The sequence below is a fragment of the Falco punctatus genome, assembly GCF_963210335.1.
Source record: "Falco punctatus genome assembly, chromosome: Z".
Taxonomy (NCBI): Eukaryota; Metazoa; Chordata; class Aves; order Falconiformes; family Falconidae; genus Falco; species Falco punctatus.
In genome coordinates this window covers 52,049,333-52,076,008 of record NC_137586.1, presented here as the reverse complement: position 1 = coordinate 52,076,008, position 26,676 = coordinate 52,049,333, and the positions used below count along the sequence as shown (strand labels likewise).

The following is a 26,676-nucleotide window of genomic DNA, read 5'->3' as shown; positions in this document are numbered from 1 at the left end:
TAAGGGGGGGGGGGTTTGCTGCTGTGTTTGTCCAGTAGGTGTAAAGACTAGATTGACTTTGATATTGAAACAGTGCTTTTCAGGTTTTTGATGTAGAGACTGCAGTTCTATACACTGAGGCTCCCTTACTGTATTTGTACATACTTAAGAGGAAGCAAGAGAATAATTTAACAATACATTGTAGTTACCACCTGCCTTGATTTCAGTGAGTACTGTTTGTTTCTGATTTGCTTTAGAAGTTAAATTACTAAGGCTGGTGAAGATTTATTGAGCTGTGGACAGGCAAGCTGGTATCCTGTTTCGCCTTTGATCTTTTTTAGTTGTAAATCTTACTGGTGATAAAGTGAGACATTCTTGTTGGAAATATATATATTTTTTTTTGCATTAAAAAAATGCATCTCTGTAAACACCTTGTTAGGTTATTCTTGGCATCTCCTGAAAACTGATTCAGATTAATCTGATCATCTTTCACTTCCTGATAGGAGTTGCAACTCTGGTAGCCTGATAGATGCAAGACTGCTGCAGCCCCATCTCTCCAGGTCTATCAAGCATCAAGATTGAACTGTATTCCCAGTACATACACAGAATATGTATATACCTATGTATATAGCTGGCCACGTAGCTTAACACAGGCAGGAAAACACCGGCACTCAAGCAACAATAAAACACCAGCAGTCACATCTGGCTTCCCCCTGGCTACTTGGTGCAAAACCCACTAGCGCAAAATATGTATGTACAGACATACAAACAATATGAAATTTCTCCAGTAGCTGGCCTCAGATAGTCTTTTGATAGTTTGCTCCCAGACCTCCCAGTCTCTTAAGTTTTTGATACCTGGGTGTGTGACTGCCTGAGCCCTGCTGGTACTCGGATTCCCTTTGCTTGCACATGCACACACAGGGGATCCATCCAGGAACTGGCTGTAGACATGCACTGAACCTGGTAGCTAGTGCCTAGATTGCCTGGCCTCCTAGTTGCCTCATTCATGGACACGTGAACAGATCTCCTCACTAGCTGGTTGAGGCCTATAATCTTACCAGTAGCTGACACCAAATGTTACAGTCTTCCCAGCAACTCCTATCTCAGACCCTCCGAGCTCTGCAGCAGCTGACTCTGTCTTGCAGCCATTCGATACCTGACTCTCAAGCGTCTTACCCTACTGACTGTAGTCAAGCTTGATGTTTGCTGGTGATTACACACATGCCAGTGTATGCATCCATACAGATTATGCATACACTATAGTCTCTTCAGTTGCTGACACCCCAGGCACATGGACCCCTTGTGGCCCCTTCTCCAGTTGCTGGCACCGAGACTTCCACAGTGTCTGGTTTCTGCAGTTGCTGGCTCCACAGATGTGTGGATCCTTCTGACCCATGGTTCCCTGTACAGTTGTGAGTGCTTAGACTTCCATACACACATGTGCATGTAGATTAGAGAGACACTTCCACCCCAGCACGAAGAATAGTTAGAAACATAATTTAATTAGAAGGCAGGATGGACTGGTGATGAGGTACAGGGCCTGGCCAGGCTAATGCTGTTCACATGTGACTGGCCCTTTTTCTCCTCTCTTTACCCATGGTTTTCATCTGCAGGGTGAACTGATGCTTCCCTTTCCCTGCCTTTGGTTGTTCCCCTAGATATCTCATAAGTCTTGTACAATCCCCAAACACTTTTTCCTGATGCCCCATGTTGAGCTGTACCACCCTGTAGGCAGTAATGCCTCTGATCTGTAAGGAGACCTACCTGGAGACCTGCTCCCATCCCTATCAGGGGTGTCACCCTGAGACCAAAGGGCTGATGCTTTGAGTTGCAGCCCTTGGAGGAGCCAGGAAAGGGGCATCCTTGGCTTTAAATTAATTCGGTGTTCATGGAGGTGAGCCTTTAATCCTGTAATTTAACAACTTTGATAATTTGAGGTGGAGTAATTGCAAATGCTAGCAGTTTATATTCCTGGGAAAGTAGGATACTGAGATTTTAATAAGTGCTTGCCACTGACTTCATTGGGTCCTCATTGAAGTCAAACTGGTGACTGTGGGGAAGAAGTTAGTGAGACTGCTGTGTACTTCTGAAAATTCACCTTGTTCTCCCACCCTTTAAAGCAATCAAGCAAGTAAACGGCTAATCCCTGAGCAGATGGGCAAGAGTCAAATGACTGGGGGGTAGGGGGGAACATTGGCCTTATGTTAAAAATGGTAGTATTGTAAGTTTGTAAAATCTGATCTCACCATAAGACCAAAAGAGAGCTCTTCAGAAAGCTTTGTTGGTTTTTTTAGAAACAAAAGGGGCTATTAGAGTTACAGCTGCTGCTGCTTTTTTGAAAAACAGGAAGTTTTCCAAAGTTTTGTAATTACCATTGCACTTGTCTTCATCTTACAGTACAACAGGTGATACATCTCGATCAAATCTTTTTGAGGATGCTATAAGTGCACTTGGTAAGTGGAGTGTTTTTTTAATGTAGACGTTATTTTGGTGCAGCAGAAACATGACGGATTAGCAGATGCTGACACTCTCTTCTGTATCTGTCATTGTTAAGGTAATAATCAAAGTACTCTTCTCTAAGACCTAAAGTTGGTATCTTAGAATCAGCATCAAGAACTTCTTTACTGAAGAATATTTCACTTCATATATTTTTATTGTGTAAAAGGAAGATCTTTGTCATTCCTGTTTTTTCCCCATTTGCCTTAATTTCTTTTCTAACTACTCAATTTGAAGTGGCTTGAATAGAAGACTGGACATAAACATGTATACTCTTTTCTTTTCACCTTTACTTCTCACTATGCAGGTCTGATAAAATGGCTGCCTTAATATTCACTTGTTCTAGCTTTGACAGTACTGTCTTTTGACACATTTAGATAAATTCAGCAGATCTGCTGCACTCTGCTGGCTCCATATACTTACAGTCAATTCACTTTTCTTTTGACAGTTTAAATATCTTTGTCTCCTAGTGGAATAAACAGGGTAAAAACAGTAGTAAGTTCTTCCCCTCACTTATGCAGATTCTGGTAGCTGGGAAATCACTAGGCAAACCCACAACTCCTTACTCCTACTTAATTTTTTTGGAGGTTTTTTTTTAGTGTAGCAAACAAAGACACAGAAATAAGGGAGAGGTGGGGGTTTTATTTTGTCTTATATCTGTAAAAATTAAGCTGCCGCTTGCTTCAAAAGTTAAACTAATTGAAGACTTTGATTTACATTTTTGTGTAGGGGTGTGTGGATATACTGGAGGCAGATCTTGTGATTAAGCAGTCCAAGGTGATTTAGGAGCAGTAGTAATGTTTTACATGTATCGGTGGTAGCCACCAGGTTTAGTCTATCTAACTGCAGCTTAGGTCTTAAGACGATCTGATTTTGACTGAAGAAATGTAGTAGCTACTGTTGGAGACAACCCATCAATTTCTGTTACTCTTTTAAAGTGACTGCTGCTACCAACGGTGCTGCAGGCTGCATTAACCATTAATTATACCTTAGTGGCAGAGATATGGTCATCACAAATACTCACGTTAACAATAATGATCAACAAGTTTAATTAAGCTGGTGGACTTGATTCAGTTATCTTTTAATTGGGGAGGAAAAAAAAACTTTCAGTGTAGCAGGAGAGCACCACCTCACTATTTTATGTGAAAGTTGTTGTATTGGTATGTGATATAGTAAACCCACACATCCCTAACAGTTCGGAAATAACAGGCATGGAGTGTAATTTCCTGGGTAAGCATACTGCAAGGTTTGTTATGCCAGCAGATTTTCAAGGACAGTTGGTATGAACTCTGTGGTTCTTATTCTTTAGAAACCGTTTTAAAAGGAATTTGCTTGCACAAATATATGTAGGCTGGTTTTACATTCTAAGAAGGATCCTAGGCGTGTTTCTACTGTGGTTTCTTGATTACGTTGTCTGAAGGTAATTGACTTCACATTAAAAACAGAGATTGGTTTCTACTGATTTACTTTTGTTTTCAGTTAGACATTCTGACTGAAAAACTATGTGGCTTTGTGTGCCACAGGAAGATATATATCCACATCTTGCAGTTCCTGTGCAACCATATCTTTCACTGGAGCAGCCTAAGCTTTCTTTTTAGGGCACGGGACAGGAATTAGTGTGGGGAGTGTGAACTGGATTTGAAAGCCAATCCAGCTTTTAATATGTTGTTTGAAAAATGGAAGCAAAGAGCAGAATCAGTTCAGCATTGACATCACAAATATTCCCAGTAGCTCTATGTAGAAATAAGCATGACTGTATCATTACATTGTGGCGTGGAATTCCTGAATTACTATTCTTGGTCTGCCTTCTTCACAACTTTGGTAAGTAGACTGTATATGGAGTACACAGAATCATAGAATCACTTAGGTTGGAAAAGACTTTTGAGATCATAAAGTCCAACTGTTAACCTAGAACTGCTATGTCCACTAAACCATGCCTCTGAGCACCATATCTACAAGTTGGGTTTTTTTAACTCTTCCAAGGGATGGTGATTCTACCATGTCCCTGGGCAGCCTGTTCCAATGTGTGACCACCCTTTCAGTGAAGTAGTTTTTCTTAATACCTAATCTAAACCTCCCCTGTCACAACTTGAGGCAGTTTCCTCTTGTCCTATTGCTTCTTATCTGGGAGAGGAGACCTACCCCCACCTGTCTATAACCTCCTCTCAGGTAGTTGTACATGTGCCTAAATTTGCAGTAATTCTCTTTCCTCCTTTGGCTTTTAATTATGACTTATGTAGTGGTCTGTCCAGAGCAAGTTGACTTTCTTGCATCTTTTTTTTCTGTACCAAATCTCTCATACTGTTCTAGTCTCTACTTAGCTTATATTGAAAGAGCACTACAGAAATGTTGTAGTAACTAATTAATAGATCAAAAGGTGTTCTGTCTGCTGTTTACCTTTCCTATTGCTAACAATCTATAGAGGTAAAGTAATGCTGTGTTAAGAACAAGCATGAGCAGTGAGTTTAACAAAATCACTATATTGGGACAATTGTTGGCTTGGCTTTCTTGCATCTCTGAAGATACATACAGACGTGTATCTTTAGAACAAAGTTTAGGTGATTTTTTTTTGTCTTTGAGAAAACTGAGGTATATGTAAAATGTTTGATCTAGTAGTTTTATATGAAGATGTGAACTTAGCATTCCTTAAACTCAGGTTGGCACTATTATTTTGAAGTCTGAGCAATAAATACTCAAATTAACCAAGGGTTGTAAATCTTTATTTATCTTTACAGATAACGCATAAGTATCCTTGGGCTAGGGTTTTTTTACTTGTTCTTGAGTATATTGCCCTTGGTTGTGCATTTACTGATTATTTAGAAGCATTCTTTAAAAATCAGGAAATATGATTGTGGTAATGTTAACTTGAGTTAAACACCTTCTCCCTAGGGGAATAAAACTTGATATTTTCTTTGACTCCTCTGATTGTGACTTGCTTGTCTTAACAGAGGAGCTCCAGCAGTATTTGTTTCCTCTACTTTTTTAATTTGTCGTTTATGGTGACTGTTAATAATTTAATTCTCTTGCCACTAATTTGCTATTGTTACAGAGTTGGTAAGGTTCCACTGGGATGAGTAATACCTTTATCCAAGGAAGGAAATGGTATTTTAATGTCTGGATTTAGGTTTTTTTTTCTGTCTTTGCATAAAAATCTTTAAGGAGTTGCTTAGTTACAATTTATAATAGAACAGTTAATTTTTTAATTAAGCCTGCTCTCTGCTTTTATGGAAGATAAATAAAACATATTATGAAAAGAAATAATAATTTTTCCCTACACTACCATTAGTGTAGTGAACAGTTGTCCTTAAATTGCTCGATATGTAGTATATGTTTTTGTCCTGATGGCTGCAGGTGTGGGCCAGTTTTAGTTCATTTCTTTTGTAAGAGGTGAGGGGATTTGATATGGTAGATGTCCAGTCAAATATACCTAAACTAAACGAGAACTTGTTCTCCTGAATCCTCATTGAAATCTTGAGTGACTTTCCTAGATGTAACTTTTACGTCTTCTGCCTGACTTGGGTTGGTTGATGTGAAGTTGATTAAATGACTTTGATCATCATCACCAGCATGTAGCAATATACAGTTGTAATGTGGTCATGGCTATTTGTCACCTGTTTAACCACATTATAGTATAAAATCTTTATTTGGAGAAACCTTAGTGGCTAACAGCAGACTTCTGCCTAGAAAGCTTAATTTCCAAACTTGCACTGCAGGAGATGTTTCTTGATTACATCAGGAATTAAATATTAGCTGTGAGGATGCCCTTGACCTTAGATGAAAGCATAGAGGGAATATTACTGCAATTATGAGTATAGAAGTATCATGAGTGCTGCTTTTTTCAATAGAAGTTTGCATTATGTTCATTACCCTCTACTATTCCAATTAAATACATAATGAAACCATCAGAATATATTTGGAATTAAAGCAACAGAACCATGGCAAGTTTAATATGAGCTATTCTTTACTCTTCAATTAATAACTCAAATTTGGGTAGAAATTAAATTTGTCCATTGAAACTTCTTTCTGCTTTTTTGCCTTATTCCCTTAAAATGGTGATCATGTTACCTCTAGTGACAGGTCAGTCCTATGAGAATATGGTGACTGAGATGATGTTAATGGGCTATGAACAAGACGAAGTAATTATGGCGCTGAGGGCCAGCTTCAACAATCCTGACAGAGCAGTGGAATACCTTTTAATGGTGAGCAGTTCATGTTACTACATCTTATTCTTTCACTTTTTATTTTGTCCTCACTAAAGACTAATTTTAATTTACTTGTGTTTTTGAATGTTATCCAGCCAGTGAGTAATGCACATCTGTAGGGAGAACAGTATCTAAGCAGGGCATCTGGAAGGCTGAGACTGGGGTTTTGAGGGTCATAGTGTGTTATAGGCAATACTGAAGTAATCTCTTAACTACCTCTATCACTACTTTGCTTTTATTCTTAGTTGAATTGCATGAGGATGTATGTAAAGTATGTCCAGTTACAGTGATAGTTTTAACTGCCAGTGGCTGGCTTAAGGAATGATTTTTGTGTCACACAGCAGTGACAGCATTACCTGTATTTTCGTATTGGTTTCTATAACAGCATAAAGACATTTTTTTTTAAGTTCCAGTTCATTGTTTTTACTAATTACAGACAGTGTTCTTAATATACTTTCCAAACAGAAAGTTTTGAGAGTTATTTGTGTTTAACTTAACTGGTGTGTTGTGGTGTTTCTTTCTTTTTATAAAGAAACAATTTCTCATTTGATAAATATGATTTGAAGGGTGACATTAACGTCACTGGTGTGAGAGGAAATAGAGTAGCTTCACTTTAATTGATCTTGTGAGTTGTTTCAGGAGCTTTTTGGGTTAGTTCTCATTGTATATCTTAATCTGACAGGTGAATTGTAAGCACCAGAGAATCTGTCTGGGGGCTTGTTGCTTAGTCAGTATTTCCGGTGCATTTAGTTTTCACTCTAGCATACCATTTTTTTTCAGTATGGTTTGTCCTTATTCTAAACTGAACTTTATTAAAATCTTGAAGCTAGATATCTTGAACCAGTCCTTGCAAAATAGAGATTGAATTTTTGACAGATTGATAAGAAAACTGTCATTTTCATCTCTAGTTACAAGACTTTTCTTTTGTTAATGAAGTTTTTCTTCAGTAGTTACAAGTCACTGGCATGCTTGCTGTTTATGTTAATGATCCCAAGACTTTAACCTGCAGTTTTTAAACAGACAACACGTGTTTTGAGTATGTGAATGTAAGACGTTTGGGTAGTATTAGGCCAACAAAAGGTAATAAATATTGTATTGCCCTAAGGGTGAACGCAGTAGCTCCTGTCTATCAGCCATAAGTCTGGAATCTCAAATGCATGGCATCTCAAAATGTTTGTTTTTCATGCCTTAAATGTTGTTTTTACTGTTCATTTAGTCTGTCCATACACCATAAATCCAGTGTGTCCTGCTAAGTGTTGGGCTTGTCATGCATGTGCCAGTCACGTAGAGTGCTTGTACGCTCAGTCTGGTATTTCCCTGCTCTTACATCTGTTCAGGAAGTCCTGAATAGAAATAGAACATGGCTACAATACAGTCTGACAAGTCTGAGCAGTTCATTTTTACTCCTTCAGTAGGTCCTGTGTTTAAAATGACTTCTTCTGTTATATAAGGTGGTCCCTTTCTGTCTTGTGTTGTTACCTCTTACTGAGAGTATCTTTTCTTTGTTGTTCCTCTTCCTGCTGGAAAAGGGAGTAGGGAGGATCAGTCTTGCTCTTAGAGACCATATTAGCTGGCAGACTTCTCTTGTCCTTCTAGAAGAATCCTGTTGCTGCAAATGATCTAACTGTTCTTGATCTGCTGAGGTCTAAACATGTTCCTTGCCATCCTGCTGCATCAAGAAAGCTTCTCTTTAGTTAATAGTGGTCCACTGATGACACTGTTCTCTGACCCTCTACTTCACTTGCCTCCAAATGATCAATGTTATTTTATGTATGCTGCAGGGTAGGATTAGGATGTTGAGAGCTCTTAAGTGTATACCACTGTCCTGGTTTAAAGAATCAGTACGCCAAAGGTACTTGTAAAGTGTTGAAAAAAATTTTGAGAGAGTGTCTACACTTAAAGCATAGCTGTTGCTTAAATAAACCCTGAAGATTCCACTTGTCCATGGTTCAGATGACAAGCTTTTTGGTTTTCATATCGTTGTGGCTGAGCTTCTAGATGTAGTCCTGTATCCTTGAGCTGTGGTTGTGAAAGGAGGTCTCCATTCCAGAAGGCAACTGTTTCTTTTTCTATGCTCCAGACTCATCTTTCAAGGAATTCAGATTCAGATTTCTTTTTGACCCAAGATTTTCTAACTCCTAATTAAGGAGTCCTGCCTCTTTCCTCCAACAACCAGACCACTGGTTGAAGCCTCTTTAGTTTGGAAATGTTTAGGAAACATTTCTTACTGTGAGGGTAGTCAAACACTGAACAGGCTTCCTAGAGAGGTCTTCAATGCCCTGTGCCTGTTGGTATTTGAGGCATTTGGATAATGCTCTTAATAATAGGCTTTAACTTCTGATCAGCACTGTAGTGGTCAGGCAGTTGGACTAGATGATCATTGTAGGTCCATTCCAACTGGAACTATTTTGTTATAGATGTGCATGTTCCTTGCACTGGACCTAATGTGATTATTACCCTGTGGAGGGCAATGTCAGCTAAAAACTGCCCTGGGGTTCAATTAAATATAAACAATTGTTTATTCCCCCTTAAGGCACAAACGGCCTTTTGCTGTCCGACCAATGTTTACATTCAAAATCAATTGCATGTGAATTGATATGCTTTATTCTGTTGGATAGCTGCATGAATGAGGTGCACGCACTTCACTAGTCTCATCTGATTACAATTGTACAGTCTAGTTTACTCAGAGTGATAACTTCAACTTATATTAAAGACTTCAGATGATCTTCAAGATGGCAAATGGTATCTTAAGTAAATTCCGTTGAACTAATTCCCATAGTCTTTCTATTCAATAGCAAACTTGAGGTTTAAACAAGCATATGGTGTTTGATTTGGGCACAGATTGCAGTAACAAAATAAGTCTATGAATAGGTGAAATCAACCGGTTATTTCATGAGATTTATCAAAGTTCCTACATCATACTTGGATTCCCAGAAATGACTGATCTAATGGGAAAAAGGTATTTAAGCAGTGCTCTGTAAGGCCCTAATCGGAGAGTTACTTCAGGGTTATGTCATGAATGGAATTTTCTTCTCCCTCTGTGGAGGGAGGGATGTATAGCAAGCTGACCAAGCCATATAATGGTAATGAAATACATGACAAGAAAAACTTGCATTAATTCCTGAGTGGCTTAAATATGGACTTGATTAGGTGATTTATACCTTTTTGTGCTGTTTTTCACAGGTGAGGAGGTGAAGTTTTGCCTGGAGTACTATCCAGTTCTCCATTTCTAGATGTGGCCTTTATATTGTGTATTTCTCCTTTTTATTCAGTTATAGTGATGAATGTACCACGTGAAGAACATGTTATAGTAGGATTTTTAACCTACATAACCATAGAAAATCACTGGTAGGTAGGTTTGCCAGACTTTTTCATTATCCAGTTACACTGAAGTTCTGTGATTACTTCCACCCACACTGCTTCTCATGTTTTGTGGTTCCCAAACTGAAGAGTGCCTTCTTCATTTGAGGCAGGTGAAATATGTTAGAGCCTTCTCAGACTTCTCTGGACTGAATGTGCTGTATGAATGACTGTAGAAAAACAGATATTTTTTTTTTTTTTTTGATGCCCTGGAAACTGAGTGTTGTGAGGTAGAGGATCTTATATAGTCTTGTCCCTTTGGGGTTGGGTTTAACATGGCTCCCCCCACTATTTCTCTTGTGTTTCAAGAGGTCTGCTGCTCTGAGTCTGCCTCTTGGGTTCCAGTTGGGCAACTTCCCTTGCCTATACCATCAAGGCTTGTAGTCCTACAGGAGCCTTTTTTGGTGTCTGCACCATGGCAAGCTGCCTAACTTTCTAGGCTCCATGGAGGAGGATGGAAAGGACAAACTTAGTGCAGGAGTTCAGTGACAGTAGGGGAAGCATGATTAGGGTGGGAAGTTTGAAGGATTCTCATGCAGGAGAAAGGTAATGTGGTAAGGTTTGTCTCTGTTGTATAACCCACATTCTAATTTAGATTTTTTCTTTAGATTGTTCTTTAGATTTTTTCATTTCATCCTCCTGAGCAATTAATTTCCTATGAAGTTGTTTGCACGTTAAAAATAAACGAAGTGCAAGTTAACTGTTTTTTTAACTGCTAAAATTTGGTAACATACAGCCCTCTTCACACTGCTCAATGTGACAGCACTACAACAGTCATTTACTGTATCTGAAAAGAGGTCCAAAGAGCCACGTTCTTATATCTCAATTTCTTGCCAGACTATATGGCATCTATAATCTTACTGTCAGCATTGTTTGCTACAATTGTGTTGCCGTAATGTAACTTCATTTGCATAACAGTATAACATATTGTAACAGTGTATTTAGTTTGACTCACGCATATCAGATATCTTAGGATTCAAAGCAAGTGTGTGTTTATGGAGTAAAATGTATTTTAAACTCATGCAGTGCATGCTTTATACCTCACTATACAAACCATATTTTTTGTGTCATAAAATTAAGCTTTTCACAGTGTTCTTTTCCAGTTGTAAATGTGGAAGCATTAGTGTTTTTTCCTTAGTTTTGCAAACTAAGTAATATACGCGTTAAGCAACCTTTTAGCATTCCGTAGGTAATTATGTGAACTGTGGCTTTAGGGTATACCTGGAGATGATCAGGCTGTGACTGAACCCCCTCAAGCAGCAAGTATTGGTGCCTCTCAGACTTCAGCAGAAGTGCCAGTAGAAACTACACTTACAACTAGTTCATTAAGAGGTAAGAAAGGTTGTATTTGAGAGCATGTGGTAAACTCACTTAAACGTTCTCTTCTTCAGTGAATTTTTAAGTTCTTGGTGCTTGTGAACTGATCAAAGTGAATTGCATAAGAGCTGTAACATGGAAATTCCAGGTGTGGTACTTGAAACAAATGGCTTGTTGGATATGACCATATCTGGAAAAAAGTATGAAATTCCTAAAAATGCTGGGAACTTGAACAATTCCTTTGATTCAGTGTTCTGGATTTAAATGTAAGACCACAAATGTTGAGAGGGTTGTGTTTTCTCTCAGTTAAAACAATGGTTTCCTACTTGTGCTAACTGCACTTTGACTGACTGTACTAATGCATTTACTACTTGGAAGTTGGAATATCAAGGAAGAAGCCTGCAATTACCTGCAATAAGGTAATAAAGTATAGCACCTGAGACCTTCCATGACTCCTCACTCAGCACTGCGGCACGTGGACGGTGTGATTGGTGCCTGCTGAAGAGAACTTTGTCTTAAAGGAAATAAATACACAAAAGAAGCATATCCAAGAAGTAGTAAAGGTCTGTCTTAAGCTGTGGCAGAGATGGTGTTCAAGACGTAAGCCTTAATAGAGGCCAGAGTGTTAAACATACAGGTAGTAGTGACAGGCATACATGACATCATCCATAAAGAAGGAATGGGGGGAATGGGACATTTCAGAGCGCTTCAGACAGTGCTATGTTCAAGGCAGTACCTGACAGTATAGGACAGGGGTCCTCACACTTTTTAACCAGGGGGCCGGCGGGGATGCAGTGGCAGGCAGCCATCTGCGGCTGCTTGGTTCCCCCCCAGCCCCGGCAGGGGGGTCCGTAAATACCGGGGGCCGGATTGAGGACCCTGGGGGGCCGTATCCAGCCCGCGGGCCGTAGTTTGAGGATAGGATAAAAATAGGAAGGCAAGACTCACTTAAGGACAGAACTGACCTATTGAAGGAGGTAGAGAACTCTTCTGTGGCCATAGAAAGAAGACAGAAGGCTCAGTAGGTGTCTCTGAATGAGGTTACTTGGAGACAAAGAGAAAAGTGCTGGAGATCAAGGACAGAAGGTGATTTTCTCTTCCCCCAGCCTTCTCTTAAGATCCAATGCATTGTTTAACCTTAGTGTAAAGAATTCTTGCTTAAAGCTAAGTAAACTAGTGTGAAGAAGCAAGCTCTTCAGTGAGGAGTGTGTTGCCACTTTTATGTCCTTTTTCTATCAACAGTTACAGTGTAGGTGTGTGTCTTGTTAAGAATCTTGGTAAATATTTAAAAAAACAGGTTATCACATTGTTTTTCAGGACATCCACTTGAGTTTTTACGAAATCAGCCTCAGTTCCAGCAGATGAGACAAATTATTCTGCAAAATCCTTCTCTGTTACCACCATTGCTACAGCAGATTGGACGGGAAAACCCTCAACTACTACAGGTGAACCTTAACAACAATAAAATAATGCTGCTAATTTTGACTTAGCTTTACAAGAAAGGGATGTGTTGATGTTAACTTCTATTGTTGGCTTTTCAGTAGTTGTTGCTGTACAAAATATATTTTCTATGACAGAAGTGAGTCCGAGTCTCTTTGTAAGAGATGTAAAGGGCATCAAGAAAAGGGAAGGGTCACTGCAATTGAACTGAAACATGAAAATGCATTTCTTACGGTTAGATTTAATAACTTTTCTCTATATACTATCTACACATTCTTTTTGCCTACTTAATTGACTGAAAATAAATATTCTTATTTGCCTGTTGGCAGGCTTAAACATGCTCTATTTCAATGTATTTCTTTATTCTCCTTTGTGTCACAGCAAATAAGTCAATATCAGGAGCAATTTGTTGTTATGTTGAATGAGCCATTTGTAGAGTCCTGCCAAGGTTCAAGTGACATTGATGATGATCCCATCATTGGAGCAGAAGGTGGAAGTGATCATACGAGCTACATTCAAGTAACACCTCAGGAAAAAGAAGCTATAGAAAGGGTGAGCCGTTCTTTGAAGTGTTGCTTTGATGTTCCTGGTGTTGACTCATGTGCATGCCTAAGACATGTCTTAACTTAAACTTTGTTTAGGCTCAGTACTTATGCGTAACTTCTGATATTTTATATTTGATACTTCATAGCTGCTGTAGTCTTTCAAATCACGCTCTTGCTTTATAGCAGTTGAGTCTAAAATCTTTTGAATCTTTCCTACTGAGAAGATGCAGTCTCTTAAGTGATCAGAGGTCATCTGTAATAACTGATGATTGAATGGGTTTTCCTGAGGAATGGGAACTTGGCAAAAGCTTCAGTACTGTTCCAGATCATGCTAAGATAGGTTTCTAGGTACAAAGGTGTGTCTGCATGAGCACTGTTTGCAAAGGACTTGGATAGTAAGAGCTCTCATAGTTAAGTAGGTTAGTTGAAGTTGCTACTTAACCTACTTATTTGGCTATCCATGAGAATTAGTTAATTTTAGCTTTCTAAAAATACGGGTAAGGTAAAGATATCTATAAAAATATATTTGAGGGTGGTACGTTGCATTCATAAATGTGTGTAACGCTGACTAAATACGTATTTGCATAGATGGCCGTGCCTCTGAGATTTTTTCTTAGAACAAATTGCAAAGACTTATCATACTGTGGTAGGGCTATTGTATATCAAAGACAGTGGTTTTTTTCAACTGGCAAAGCAAAAGGTTACATAAGGATCACCAGAAAAGAACAATTTTAATGTGTCAATTCTATAGATCTCAAAGAAACTTCTAATTTTTAAAACTGCTGGAGTAAAACTGCTTGTCCATTTACTTCACTGATTATCCTCTTTAGTCTGCTACATTTCCTTGTAAAACTATTTTATGCAGTAGAACATTACCTCCACAACATGTTCCAAAACCCAACAGATACTTGTATGCTTCTTCCCCTTTCCATGGAACACACACCTCAAAATTTAGGTGTCCTAGTAGTACACCTGACATGTTCGTGCTGTTTGTAAGCATGAAATTAAATCTAAAAGTGGTTGATAAGGGATAATAGGACATAGTTTCTTGCAGAGATTTGATCTGCCCTGTGTGTAAAATGCCTTGCAGGTGCTGTGAGGATTTTAAGAGAATATCCAAATAGTTGTATGTACTTGCCTTTGGCTAAAACAAAAATTGGTTTGCCAAATGTATTTTAAGTGAGGTGCAGGCTAAATGCATTTCCCTTGGCATGGTAATAAGCTATTCTCTAGTATCCTTATCCCCGTTGTTGTTTTGTCCCAGGCATTAATTAATTCCTTGACTTCTGAAAAACATTGCTCTCAACTTGTCACGGCTGCAATATGTAGTCATTTTCTCACTTTTTAAAAATAACTGAACGTATGGCTTAATGTGATGTGTTGGGTTACCTACTAGTGATCACTCTGGGAGCTGTTGTTCCAGGCAACTTTTGTTAAAAATTCTGAGTTCAGTATGATTAATTGTTTGAAATGGGCATTGCTTGAAGGTGTTTATTTTTTCTGCAGCAGTGCAATGTGCTGTTGCTTCCTGACACTACTGTCACCCAGGTCTGTTTTAGTGACTTACTGTGGCCGTGAAAGAAAAGTGACATGTTTTATGGTGCTTCATTACTTATTCATATCACTTTCTCAAGTGAGAATTCTGTTTACTAAAGACAGAGGCAACACCACCTTTGCTTGCTAAAGTCTGTATTGAGCTAGGCAGCAATGCTTGTTTCTGGAAGACAGTTAATTGTTTAAGTGGCATCTCAAGATCCTAGACATATAAAGAAGTTTAATATACAAAATGTACTTTCTAAATGTGTTTCTCTTCTTCAGTTAAAGGCATTGGGATTTCCTGAAGGACTTGTGATACAGGCGTATTTTGCTTGTGACAAGAATGAAAACTTGGCTGCCAACTTTCTTCTACAACAGAATTTTGATGAAGATTGAGAGACTCTTTTCGGTTTTGGTTTTTTTTGTTGTTTTTTTTTCCCCCCACACCTTGCACCAGTGCATTACACTAACTTTGTTCACTGGGTTGTTTGGGATATTTGAGCTTATATTCATAACACTTGGTGTATGGTATATGGAGGGGGTGGGTGGAGAAGAGAATGTAAGAAACAAAGCAAAGCAATCCAGCAAGTATGTCTGTTTAAAATTATCACACAGTGTAAAATAAAACGCAACCAAAAATCAGCTTCTGCAGATAATTTGTTCCTTCTGTAAACTGTAGGTTAACTTCTTCTGGGGTTTCACTCAACTCTGCTAGTTCCAGAAATGTGTAATGCCCTGCTTCATGTTCCTTTCTACTTAGTATTTGTATTGGAAGTAGCCTGTGCTACTTAGATTCTACAGTCAGTATTTCGTGGTAACAGGGGATAGCAGCTTTGTGAACCTTAAAAGATCTGAGGAAGTGTAAACCTGAATGCCAAAATATGGGTAGTTATTTTGCTTTTTCAGATGTGTTAAAGTAGTGCAAGGACACAGTATTTTGTTGCACTTTACTTCAAGAATGCACATGAAAATACACGTAAAAAAACAATAAGGTGGGAATGAAGAAAGAACATCTTAGTAACATTTTTGGTTTTTCTTTCTTGCCTAGTTTTGGACACCAACAAAGTGTTAAACACACGATCTTTTGAAAACATCAGTTTGAAACTTCAGTTACATGGTTATGAATCCACAAATTATAAAACTGACTTCACTTAACTATGCAGAAAAGTGGTCTTTCCACCTGTGATGAAACAATGTATGGGAATAATTTAACTGTTAGACTTCCACAAAATACATGACTGATCAGCATTGCTTAAGTTTGGAATTTATGGCTGCAAGCTGTAGCTGCTGCTGCTGATTTCTAATTGTAAAGTGCCTATGCTGTATTTATATATTTCCTCGTAGAATATATGACCTGTGAGGGGGGGAAAAAGGGATGTCAACCATCTTCATTGTTGTTAGCACTCAGCTTCTTTCCTCCATCCTGATAGTGAGAAATGCTCATTGCCTGGGCAAAAAAACCCCAACAAAACAACCACACAACTTAACTCCCCTTCTAATCAAAGCACTCTGGCATTTCCTGTCGAGACTGTAGTGAAATTAAGAGACACGTGCATATTGTTCAGTAATAGTAGTAGTACGGAAAACTAGTAGTAGACTCTGAAGATACTTAGCCCTACTTCATCCTTTTGCTTTGGCATTTTCCTCAGTGAACTTTTTTGTTGTTTTAATTTAAAAAAACACAACTGTATCCACTATATGCTTTCATTTGCTGAAAATCTAGTGCTGAAATAGTACTGAAGTGAAGGTTTTGTGTAGACCTATGCAGCTGCGCCTAGAGACCTAGAACGAAAAATTACTTTTGCTTTCAAAATTGGTACCTTTTTATTTTGATATGGCTCAGCACATTAATGCTAGTACTGTGTGCTACAGAGGACAGGGAGCAACATCCGTGAAATTCTTGCCTGAGATAGTGGATTTTATATGCGATACACTAGGAGTAACCAGATATTCCAGCAATCAGCTCTTTCATCCCAGGGGAAGAATTCACTGCTGTCCTTGTAACATGAAGCATTTGACTCTAAATGCACAGCAACCAAAGACCAAAAAAATGGCACAGTGTTTTCCGAGTGCCTGTGTGGATGTATCTGTAGAATTGGTCAAAATCTTGTAAGTTCAGGTACATATTTTTAATTATATATTTGAAATAAGCATGAACCTTCCCTCCCCCAACCTCTTGTCTTTAGTCTAAATCTCCTGTATTTTTTCTTTCTGTCTTACTGTTGGAGAAAGTATGGAAGCTGCAAAAGGTGTGCTATCAGCTCCTGTTAGAGAATAGAACAACAAGGTTTCAGAGGCAGAATTAGTGCTGTCGAATAAGGAAATGGTCAGTCTTCTGGATGGGTTATGGAATAAACTGTGAGTGCTGAGAGTGTGGGATAGAGACTTCCTCTGTAGAAAGGTTAGGTTGAAGTGAGGAATCTCCACCTGGAAGAAGCAGTGGTGTTTGTGAAAAGTCATGCCTGAAGGAGTTAAACAGTATGTTAAAGGCTGAGAGGAATGGAGTGGTATGGCAGGACTGAATAGAGTGAGCTAATGAGCAAACTTTTGGTGGGACTTTGCATGTATAAGTAAGAATTGAATTGATTGAAGCCTCCTTGAATACAGATGTTCATCTTGTTCCTAACTTCTCAAAGACAAAGAAATGATGGGTTCCTTTTCAGCCAATAGCTCTTTGTGTAGGACTTTCCTTCCAAAACCAGCTTTAACTGCAATAAAAAGAAACAAACCAGTTTGTACCTTGGCATAAATCTCACAGACTTGAGATTTATGTAGTCTTGGGTAGTCTAACCACGCTGTGGTGCCCCTGCTTTAAAGGTGGAGAAAAAATGTCATTTTTATTTCTAACTACATGTTACACTGTTAAGACCTGATCTGCTCTTTTGAGTCTTTTCGGGAACCTTTGTTTTTTTGAAGTGAGAGAAATGAGTGATCCACCTAAACTGTGCTTTTCATAGTAATACTGCTGTTTGTTTGTGGTGGGTTGATCCTGGCTGGGCACCAGGTGCCCACCAAAGCTGCTCTGTCACTCCCATCCTCAGCTGGACAGGGGAGGGAAAATACAAGGAGTTCATGGGTTGAGATATGGACAGGAGGATCACTTGGCAGTTACAGTCATGGGCAAAGTAGATTCTGCTTTGGGAAATCAGCTTATTACTATTCAGATTGGGGTAGGATAATGAGAAATAAAACCAACACTTAAAAACACTTTCCCCCTACCCCTCCTTTCTTCCTGGGATTAACTTCACTCCTGATTTCTCTACCTTCTCCTTCCCCAGTGGTGCACGGGGATGGGGAGTTGGGGTTGTGGTCAGTTCATCGCATGTTGTCTCTGCTGCTCCTTCCTCCTTTGGGGGAGGACTCCTTCCCCTGCTCCAGCATGAGGTCCTTCCCATGGGTGACGGTCTTCCATGAACTTCTCCAATGTGAGTTCCTCCCACAGGCTGTTCTTCACAAAATGTTCAAGCTTGGGTCCCTTCCATAGGGAACAGACCTTCAGGAACAGACTGCTCCAGCATAGGTCCACCACACGGTCACAAGTCTGGCCTGAAGACCTGCTCCAGTGTGGGCCCCTCTCTCCACAGGTCCTGTGAGGAGCCTGTTTCAGTGTGGGCTTCCCATGGGGTCACGGCCTCCTTCAGGCACCCACCTGCTCCAGCATGGGGTCCTCCACAGGCTGCAGGTGGGTATCTGCTCCACTGTTAACTGCCATGGGCTGCAGGGGAACAGCCTGCCTCACCACAGGCTGCAGTGGAATCTCTGCCTCAGCATCTGGAGCACCTCTTCTTCTTCACTGACCTCTGTGTCTGCAGAGTTGTACCTCTTAGGTACTCTTACTTCTTTCCCTGGATGGATGGCATCTTGGAGCCAGCTGGCATTTGCTTTATTGGATGTAGGGGCAGCTTCTCACAGAAGCCACTCCTGTAGCACCCCAATACCGAAACCTTGCCATGCATACCAAATACGTTGCTTTATTTGTATTTCCATGTAAAATACAATGGTTTGAATTATGCAGTGTACCAGTGGAGCAATGCTGCAAAGTTCATTTGGGACAACTTCTAATGGGATTATGCCTCTTGAGTGTGAACGTAATTCATGATCCATGAGTATGTATCTGAATTATAAACTGTAACCTGTTGGAAGCTGCCACAGCAAGTGGCAATACTCATCAATCTCAGAGAAGCAGCAAGGTTAAGATGAGCTCTCAATATATGAAATACAGCTATAAATCAACAGAGCCATTTTTTTCCCAGCTGCATTAAAAAATGAAATTGTGGTTAAATGAGTATATAGCTGTATTGTTTGTCACATTTCTCAAATATGAACTATCTAGCTCATTGGTACACAAATACTGAGGCGGTAGAATACACAAAAGACCATTTTCTGTACCTGATTAAAGCATGCACGCAGTGCCTAGTTCACTGTTCAAAACTGGTGGCAAATTAATGTTCCTAAAAACACTGAACCTTAGTTTGCTGTGAACAGAAGTGATGATTTTGTTTGTATGCAGGATAGCAGAATGGAGAGCTGTTATTGCTGAATACAACTGTTTGGCATGATCATCTGTGGGAGAGGCATGTAAATAGCATTTAATAATGGCTCTGTTGGCTGCTGCTAGCAATGAGGTTAGCCTTGTGTTCTGAGTTCAGTTCAAGAATTTTCTTTCCTTCAGAGTTGTTGGAAAGGATCTGTTGCTTTGCAAGCTTGTTAGAGAGTCAACTTTGTCATTTGTGAATTGTATATCCTACACTGCTTAGAGAGGAGGCTAGTTGAAAGCTAGGAATGCAAGTGAAAAACAGAAAGTCACTTTTCAAGCATTAAGACCTTAGCCTTTTTTGGGGAAGAGTCACATTACTTAAGCATGTTGATGCAAAGTGAGGCTGAAGTTGAAGTCATGCATCTGATGCGTTGTATCTGGTGTTCATGACATCAAGCAGAGACAAAGTGGTGTTTTTAATGAGAGAGAAATGCCCTGTTGAAAGCTATTGTGGCAAGGAAAGTAAGTTTGATGGGGTTGCTTCTAGTGCTTAGGCAGAATTCTGCCATCTGTTATTTAGATCTTGAAATTGAGGACACTGATGCTGCAGTTCCTTCTCATTGCTGCACTCACTGCTGGAGTTTGCGGTGTCTTTAGAATGCTGTATTATGCCTTAATAGGCCTTAACGTGCCTTAATAATACCTTTTGAATATCTTGTATCTAAATGATTAAGCCTGTGCTTACATAAGTAGGTGTCTTGGTGGTAAGATGTTATTTGCGTGATTGTGGTTTGTAAGTGGAGAAACTGCAAGCTTGTCATCATATTACCCATTCCAGGTGAAAAAATTGTCTCTGCTTGGCTGTCACATTATCGTAATAGCCTGCATGGAACGATTAGTGTATATGACAAGTGTCTAGAAGATTGGGGTTTGTCCCTCTTATGTAGCTTCTCCTTGGAGTTTCACTTTACGGCAAGAAGAAAGCAAGTAATTTAGAACACTCAGACAAATGATATAGTTTTCTCTGCACTTACCTTTTACAAGATTCTGCTCATCTCCTCCAGTTTTCTGTGTTTGTAGACATTCCAGTGCCCTGAAAAGGTCTGCAGTTTTTTTCTTTAATAGAAACACTAGCAGGGTCATCATTATACAGTGACCTTAATCAGATGGAAGTGTATGTTGCTTAACTTTAATCTTGATCTCCCTTCACCTCTCACCGAAGCCATAGTTTCTTGTCTTCATGTTAATGCTTAGATTTTGTAATTGTTGATTGAACTACGCTTGGGAAATGAAAGTGAAGAATGAACAGTTCAGCTGTGGAATTAAATTAGCAGCTACAGAAGTGTAGACAGAGGTCACACGATGCTGACCAGACACCTTGTACAGCTGGCTTAAAGGGTAGCTGTGAGGGGAGGGGAGAAAGGGACAAGTTGATTGATTTTGCATTTGGGGCAGGAGAAGGGAAACTTACTGGTTTCTATATGGTTACTATATCAGTCTGTATGTTTTGCTGGGACTATAGAGTTTTAAGTCCTAGGTTAGAGTCTTAACAGGCTGATGATGTAGCTAGAGAGGGTAGATACCTGAAGACACCTGTCTTGCTAATGAGAGCGTTTTTATAGACATATAATAGTCTATGCAGCTTGCAGTATCAGGGTTGGACTTAAGTTGTTATTTCTACTTAAAATTGCATCACTTTTGTCATGCGAACTGGGTGTAACCTCACAATGCCAGACTGTGTGCTGCTGCTTAATGGAGTCTGCTATCCCAAATCTGAATATGTAAGTCTGAGAGCAAATGAAACTTCAGAGAGCTTGAGTGCAGAGGTGGGAAACAGTCGTTTGAGTTTGTCTGAGAGAATAGACTAGAGTTTGGTCCTGTGCTTAACCGGAATACTAAATAAAGAGGCTATCTGGCAGATCTGAGCAGCTTAAATAGTATAAAGGACTAACAATTACACTTAGGAAAAGTAATGATAATGAAGGAGGCGGTTTTGGAAATATTTGCAATTCTGGGACTTTTTAGAAAGCTAATTTCGCTAACTGAAACTGATTTACATCCTCTAAGATCCTCTGATCAGTTTGTTTTCTAACTTTCTGGCTTTAGGCAATCTGGAAGGAAACTTTTGGTGCTTGGTGTCTGGTTTTGACTACCTTTTGTAGATAAAGAACTCTGCTGTTTTGGAAAATAATACTGGGAGTAAGAGGAATGCATAGGTTTTTTTCAAATTCATTTCACGGAGCAGAGGTACTAGATATCTAGTTGTTCTTGGAAGTGGTCTTACCCCTCCACCGCCATCTATGTGCTTGGAGCTGGAAAGAGGAAAACTAATGAGGGTTTTTTCTTTGGCTTTCAATGTTTGATGCCCAGGCAGAGTTTCTGTGATGCAGGAAGTCTGAAGTCTTGGCTATATCTATCCTGCCTGTGTCAATAAATTTGAAAGCTTGTACATAACTGTTTATGGACAGACCAGAAACGTCAACATGCTATCTGACCTATTCTGAATATGTTGATTTTACCATTCATGCACAGGCCACTTGTTTGTTGTAGGCATGGAAAGGTGGCTGTTCTTGACTGCTGTGAGAAGTCTGAGCACTTGAAATTTTTAGGCTTGAAGTCTGGACAGGACCAGTGGAGAGGAAGAGAGCAGCAGGAGTCAGGCTTTGGTTAAAAGAAGCAGAGTTTGAGCCACTTGAACTAAACCCAAAGTGAACGAGCCTATACTGTGCTGCTACAAGAACTTTCATTTGCAAGTATTTAAAACTTGAGCTCTCCATTGATGGCATTTTTATTAATTTCATTTTTTTCATCACTTTTTTTCTTCTTGCTTACATATTACTTTGAGATGTTCCATTTATGTTTGGCAGCACTTTGTGTGCCTGCTTGCAGATACTGTGCAGATCACAGGATGCAAGTCACAAAGCTATGGCGCATTCAGCTCTGGAAATGAGTCCTAAGAACCTGGAGCATTGCCTGTTGTCTGCTGTCAGCAAGTATCTGTGAAGGCTACTAACAGAATTGCTGTCATCTTGTTCTCGTTGCTATTCTGCTTGAAGGATAATATCCTATAACAGTTATAAGCTGCTGGTTTAGATGAAGTGGAAAGGCTGTGTAGTTTTGACCACCATCTGTGAACCACAAAGGGATGGAATTTCAGTCAGTTTTACATATGGATAACCTTATTTTATGGTCAGGTTGGCAGATGGACATGCTGTTGACACAGGATCATTTGTGTGTAAGATTATTAGAATGATGGAGCACACTGTTCTTAGTATAATAAGTAAGGTTCAAGTCAAAGGTTGGAACAGGTTGCCTGTACTAGTTGTATTGTCTCTGTCTTTGGAGATTTCCAAGCTCAGACTGGTTGAAGCCTTGACCATTCTGGTATGATCCTGTGGCTGACCCTGTTTTGAGCAGGAGGTTGAGCTAAGAATCTCCTGAGGTCCCTGACTGATCCAGTGTCTCAAATGTAAGAACTTTTGTCATGCAACCTTACCATTCTGGTGGGGATATAACTTACATGAAGGCTTATCCTCAGTTTCCGTATCTTGTCCTTTCTTTTGTTTGTTTTTGGTTTTTTTTTAAGTGTAGAGGCTGTCTAAAGAGCATTTGAATGCGCAGTTCTGCCACCTTCATCGTGGTCTCTTAATGTTTAAAGCAGACCTGTAGAAATTAACAAAGCAAGCTTGGCTGAGAGTGTTAGTTCTTTAAAAATTCATCAGTGATGTCAACACAAGTTAGCCTTAAATTTCTTAGGTTCTGATGTGTGAGGAAAACAAGTTGCAGAATCAGATAGACTTAGCTAACAGTTCCTGTCTGATGATGTGTGACATTACCATAAACTGGAAAAAGGATTTTGAATGGCATATAATATAAATGCTCTATGCATCTCGTATTATTTACTGTAAAATTGTCTGTCCTCCTTCACCTAGTATGGAAGCAACTGCCCATCTGTTTATTTTTAAAATCGTTGCTTCCACAGTGGTATTACTTTCCAATCTCTCTTCCTCTAGCTAAAAGCATGTTAGCGTTTGTGAAAAATCTTCTTTTCAAGAGGAAAAAGCCTTCCCCAGAAGCTTAATTATGTGGGTTTTTTTTTTAAAACAGATCATCCAGATGAGCAAGAATATGAATTTTCTAAAAGTGTGGACTGAAGTAATTTTAGAAAACGTTACTAAACTATTTTCAGATCAGTCATCGGTCTTGTTCACTCTGCCTAGGTTTGGAAGTAATTAGTAGAATAAATCATAAATATCATACAGATTTCAGTGACCTAGACTTCCAGGTTTTCCTTGAGGAGAAAACCAGTTGAATCCCTTGAGTTGGTTGTCAGAAGGCGGGAGAAATCGCATAGCAGAGTCCCTGTAGGCTGTGACAAGGAGTGCTTTAGAGACTGTGCCAGGGTTGTTCGGCTGGAAGGAAGAGGGTACTCTTTCACAGCGTGCCAGAGCTGGGTTTTCAGACCATTCTGGTGAGCATGGAACAAAGCAGATGCACAAGCCAGTGCTTGCTGTTTCTGTTTTCTGCTCTGGGTTGGTGTCTAGCTAGTTGTCATTTCCTTCGATATTCTCTGACTGTGGCACTGCCATGAGGGATTGCCAAGATGGGTACATTTGTTGGGATATCTTTAAGTTCAGCCAGTAGCATTGGTGATTAAGGGGGAAGTAGCACAGTGGCATTTCTAAACAGAATGAATTTTCTTTATCAACAAATCACTGCTTTGGGTGGAAGCTGGGGAGAGGTAGAAATCTGGCCTACTTCTTGTAACAGCTCATACTGAAAATTCACAATGAAAACCAGTTTGTCACCGTTTACCATTGTGCAGTGACTGCCTCTGTCATGTCTTCTCAGGTTTTTATGCTTTGTAACTTGCACATTCCAGCTGTCTACAATGGAAAATGAAGGCCTTGTTATACTGTCAGTCCATGAAGTGTGTTATGGTGTAAGTACTTTCAGGAGTCAGAAGGTCAAAGCTCCCTTTCATCCATGAAAGTAATGTGTTTGGTTCTGGGGAGATGCTTGCTAAAATGTCTCCTAATCCTTCAAGGTTGGAGTGCTTTGGTCTCCATGCCACTGAAGCACTTTGTTCAATAAAAGTGTCAATATGAAAAGGAACATCCATGTGGAAGGTTCTCAGAGGATTTGTCACCTGATGATCTCTGAACAATTAAGAGCAGATTGGGGCGGGAGGAGGAATTCCTGTTCTGGAATGACAGGGCATCAAATGAGGTGCTGTAACTGGCTGCCTACTATTTCACTTCAAAGGACCCCCCCTCATTATCAGTCCTGCAGTTACCTTGCGCCTTTCTAGCTGTGAGAAAATGGAGCAGAAGAAAGCATTTGCTTCTCAAGCCTACCTCTCTTGCTAATGCACACAGTCTGAGCTATCTCAAGCCTATAAATTCTCAAGCTTGTTCCTGCGTTCTAAAAGTGTCTTGACAAACCAATGAACAAGACTTTTAGCCATGGATGTGGAAAGAAATACTCGGGTTAAGTGAGTACTCTGCTGAATGAAGCTCTGCATTTTGAGTGCCAGCTTGCCCAGCCACTGTGAGAGGCTGGGGAGGAGGCAGCAACTGCAAGAAACCAGATGTACACTGGGTGGGTACTCAGTGCAAACAAAATAGCCATCTGTTGACCAGGCTGTATCATGTTGTATAGGGTTTTCTGACAGAAAACAAAGTGGTACGGTTGTTGTTTGAGAACAGTGTGCTTGTTGCTGTGAAGGATACCAGATAAACTCTGACAGTATAGGAATAAATCTTTCCTACCATAAGGTTACTACTTGATGCCAATCTGAGACCCTGAAAATAGTCTTGTCTGCTTTTTAGACTTTTAGACACTTACAAAGCAATGGCTTGTTTGCATGGCACCTGTTTTCTTTGTATCTCTTTGATTGCGTTAGCAAATTAAAAAAACTTGTAACTGCTTTCCCTTTTTTCTATCCTTTCTGGACCCAATGTTGGAGAGAACACCCGTGGAGCAATCACTCTGACGCTAAATGGAAACTCTGTGGTCTTGAAGGTGTACCTGTTGTAATGAGGGAAGAAGGAAGTTTTTCTCAACCTCCCTGTCCAAAATAACCCTGATGCCCCCCAAAATCACCTCTCTGTTGCATCTTGGTCTTGCCTTACAGAAAAGATGGTGGTGGCTAAATAAACACGGAAGGATGTTTTACATCAGTTAGCCCAAGGCTATAGTGCTACAGTATATGGTAAAGGACCCTGTTATTTTAGATCTTCTCTTGTCCCTGCAAGTCTCCCGTGATCATTGTGGAAATCTTGCTTACATCAGAGGCGAGGTGATCCATAGGTGATCCAGCCTTGTTTATGGCGGTTGTCAATCTAAGAGAGGATTACCTGTGTGATACCAAGCTAGGTGGGGCTCTGTATTAGGCAATGAAATTACACCTCAGCTTGAATGTAAGTTTATGGTTCATAGAAAGTGGAGGGATTTCAGTGCCCAAATGACAGCTCAGCCTTCGTGGCAATTTGGTAGGAGTTTGGTTTCTTCAGAAAGACTTCAGTTTCCTGGAAAGCTTTATTGAAAGTTTACTACATTTTTGGCAGCTGTGTCATTTGTCATCGCCTCAGCACCAGTGACTTCCATCATTCATGGCAAAAAGAAAAGTTAGAAAAAGTGTAATTAAAAATTAGCCTTATGGGAGACTTGGTAAGTAGAGCAAAGGACAAGATCATTTGTAAAGAACAGGTCAACTGACATGTAGCCCAATCTGTACTCCTGTAACTATGTTAGCCTGCATCATCATCTCTGCTTTCAGCTGAAGCACCTGGCAGTGCTGAAGTTGAGTGCTAGCCTGCTTTAGATTGGATGTAGGCTGATAATTACCCTTCTCAGAAGACACTACGGCCTGTTTTGAGACTGTTACGTGAATTTGAATGTGTCTGGTCTTCAAAAAGTTGGGCTGTCTTGTGATCTGGTAAGTTGCAGTAAAATAGTGAACTGAGGAGATAGATTTTACTTGTCCAAATAACAAAAAACAGAACAACCCGAACCAAGTAGTCCTTTCCCAGAAATAAAGCTTGGTTACATGTGGGTTTGTGGCTCTTGATATAAATTGAGCCATCATAGAACTCCTCCTTACGTTGAGATGTTTATAATTTTTCCTTTTGTGAATATTGCACATAGATGAGTTTGCGTGACAGTCTGGTTTTCCATAGCATGATGAGTTTGTCTTTGGCTGCATAACCTCCTAGGGATGCAAACCTCTGTCCCAGTCAGATTTGTTGAATAGGTTTGGGGGAGGATTGGAGATGCCTAAATGGACGGGTAATGACCACAAACAACACACTTGAATACATCA

General features: G+C 39.8%; 1 protein-coding gene and 1 long non-coding RNA gene across 2 annotated transcripts in view; one reads left to right on the top strand and one right to left on the bottom strand.

Moving 5' to 3' along the window:
* The window catches only part of RAD23B (RAD23 homolog B, nucleotide excision repair protein), a 35,120-nt gene extending 19,603 nt beyond the window's left edge, over positions 1-15,517 (top strand). The window contains exons 5-10 of the mRNA XM_080372406.1: positions 2,377-2,432; positions 6,547-6,674; positions 11,252-11,369; positions 12,672-12,799; positions 13,176-13,346; positions 15,158-15,517. Of these exons, the coding sequence (XP_080228532.1) occupies positions 2,377-2,432; positions 6,547-6,674; positions 11,252-11,369; positions 12,672-12,799; positions 13,176-13,346; positions 15,158-15,271 (715 nt within the window). The 3' untranslated portion in view covers positions 15,272-15,517. The remainder of the gene's footprint in view (positions 1-2,376; positions 2,433-6,546; positions 6,675-11,251; positions 11,370-12,671; positions 12,800-13,175; positions 13,347-15,157) is intronic.
* The window catches only part of LOC308056682, a 430,099-nt gene continuing 418,700 nt past the window's right edge, over positions 15,278-26,676 (bottom strand). Inside the window, exon 2 of the long non-coding RNA XR_013924915.1 lies at positions 15,278-15,820. This is a non-coding gene — a long non-coding RNA (uncharacterized lncRNA). The remainder of the gene's footprint in view (positions 15,821-26,676) is intronic.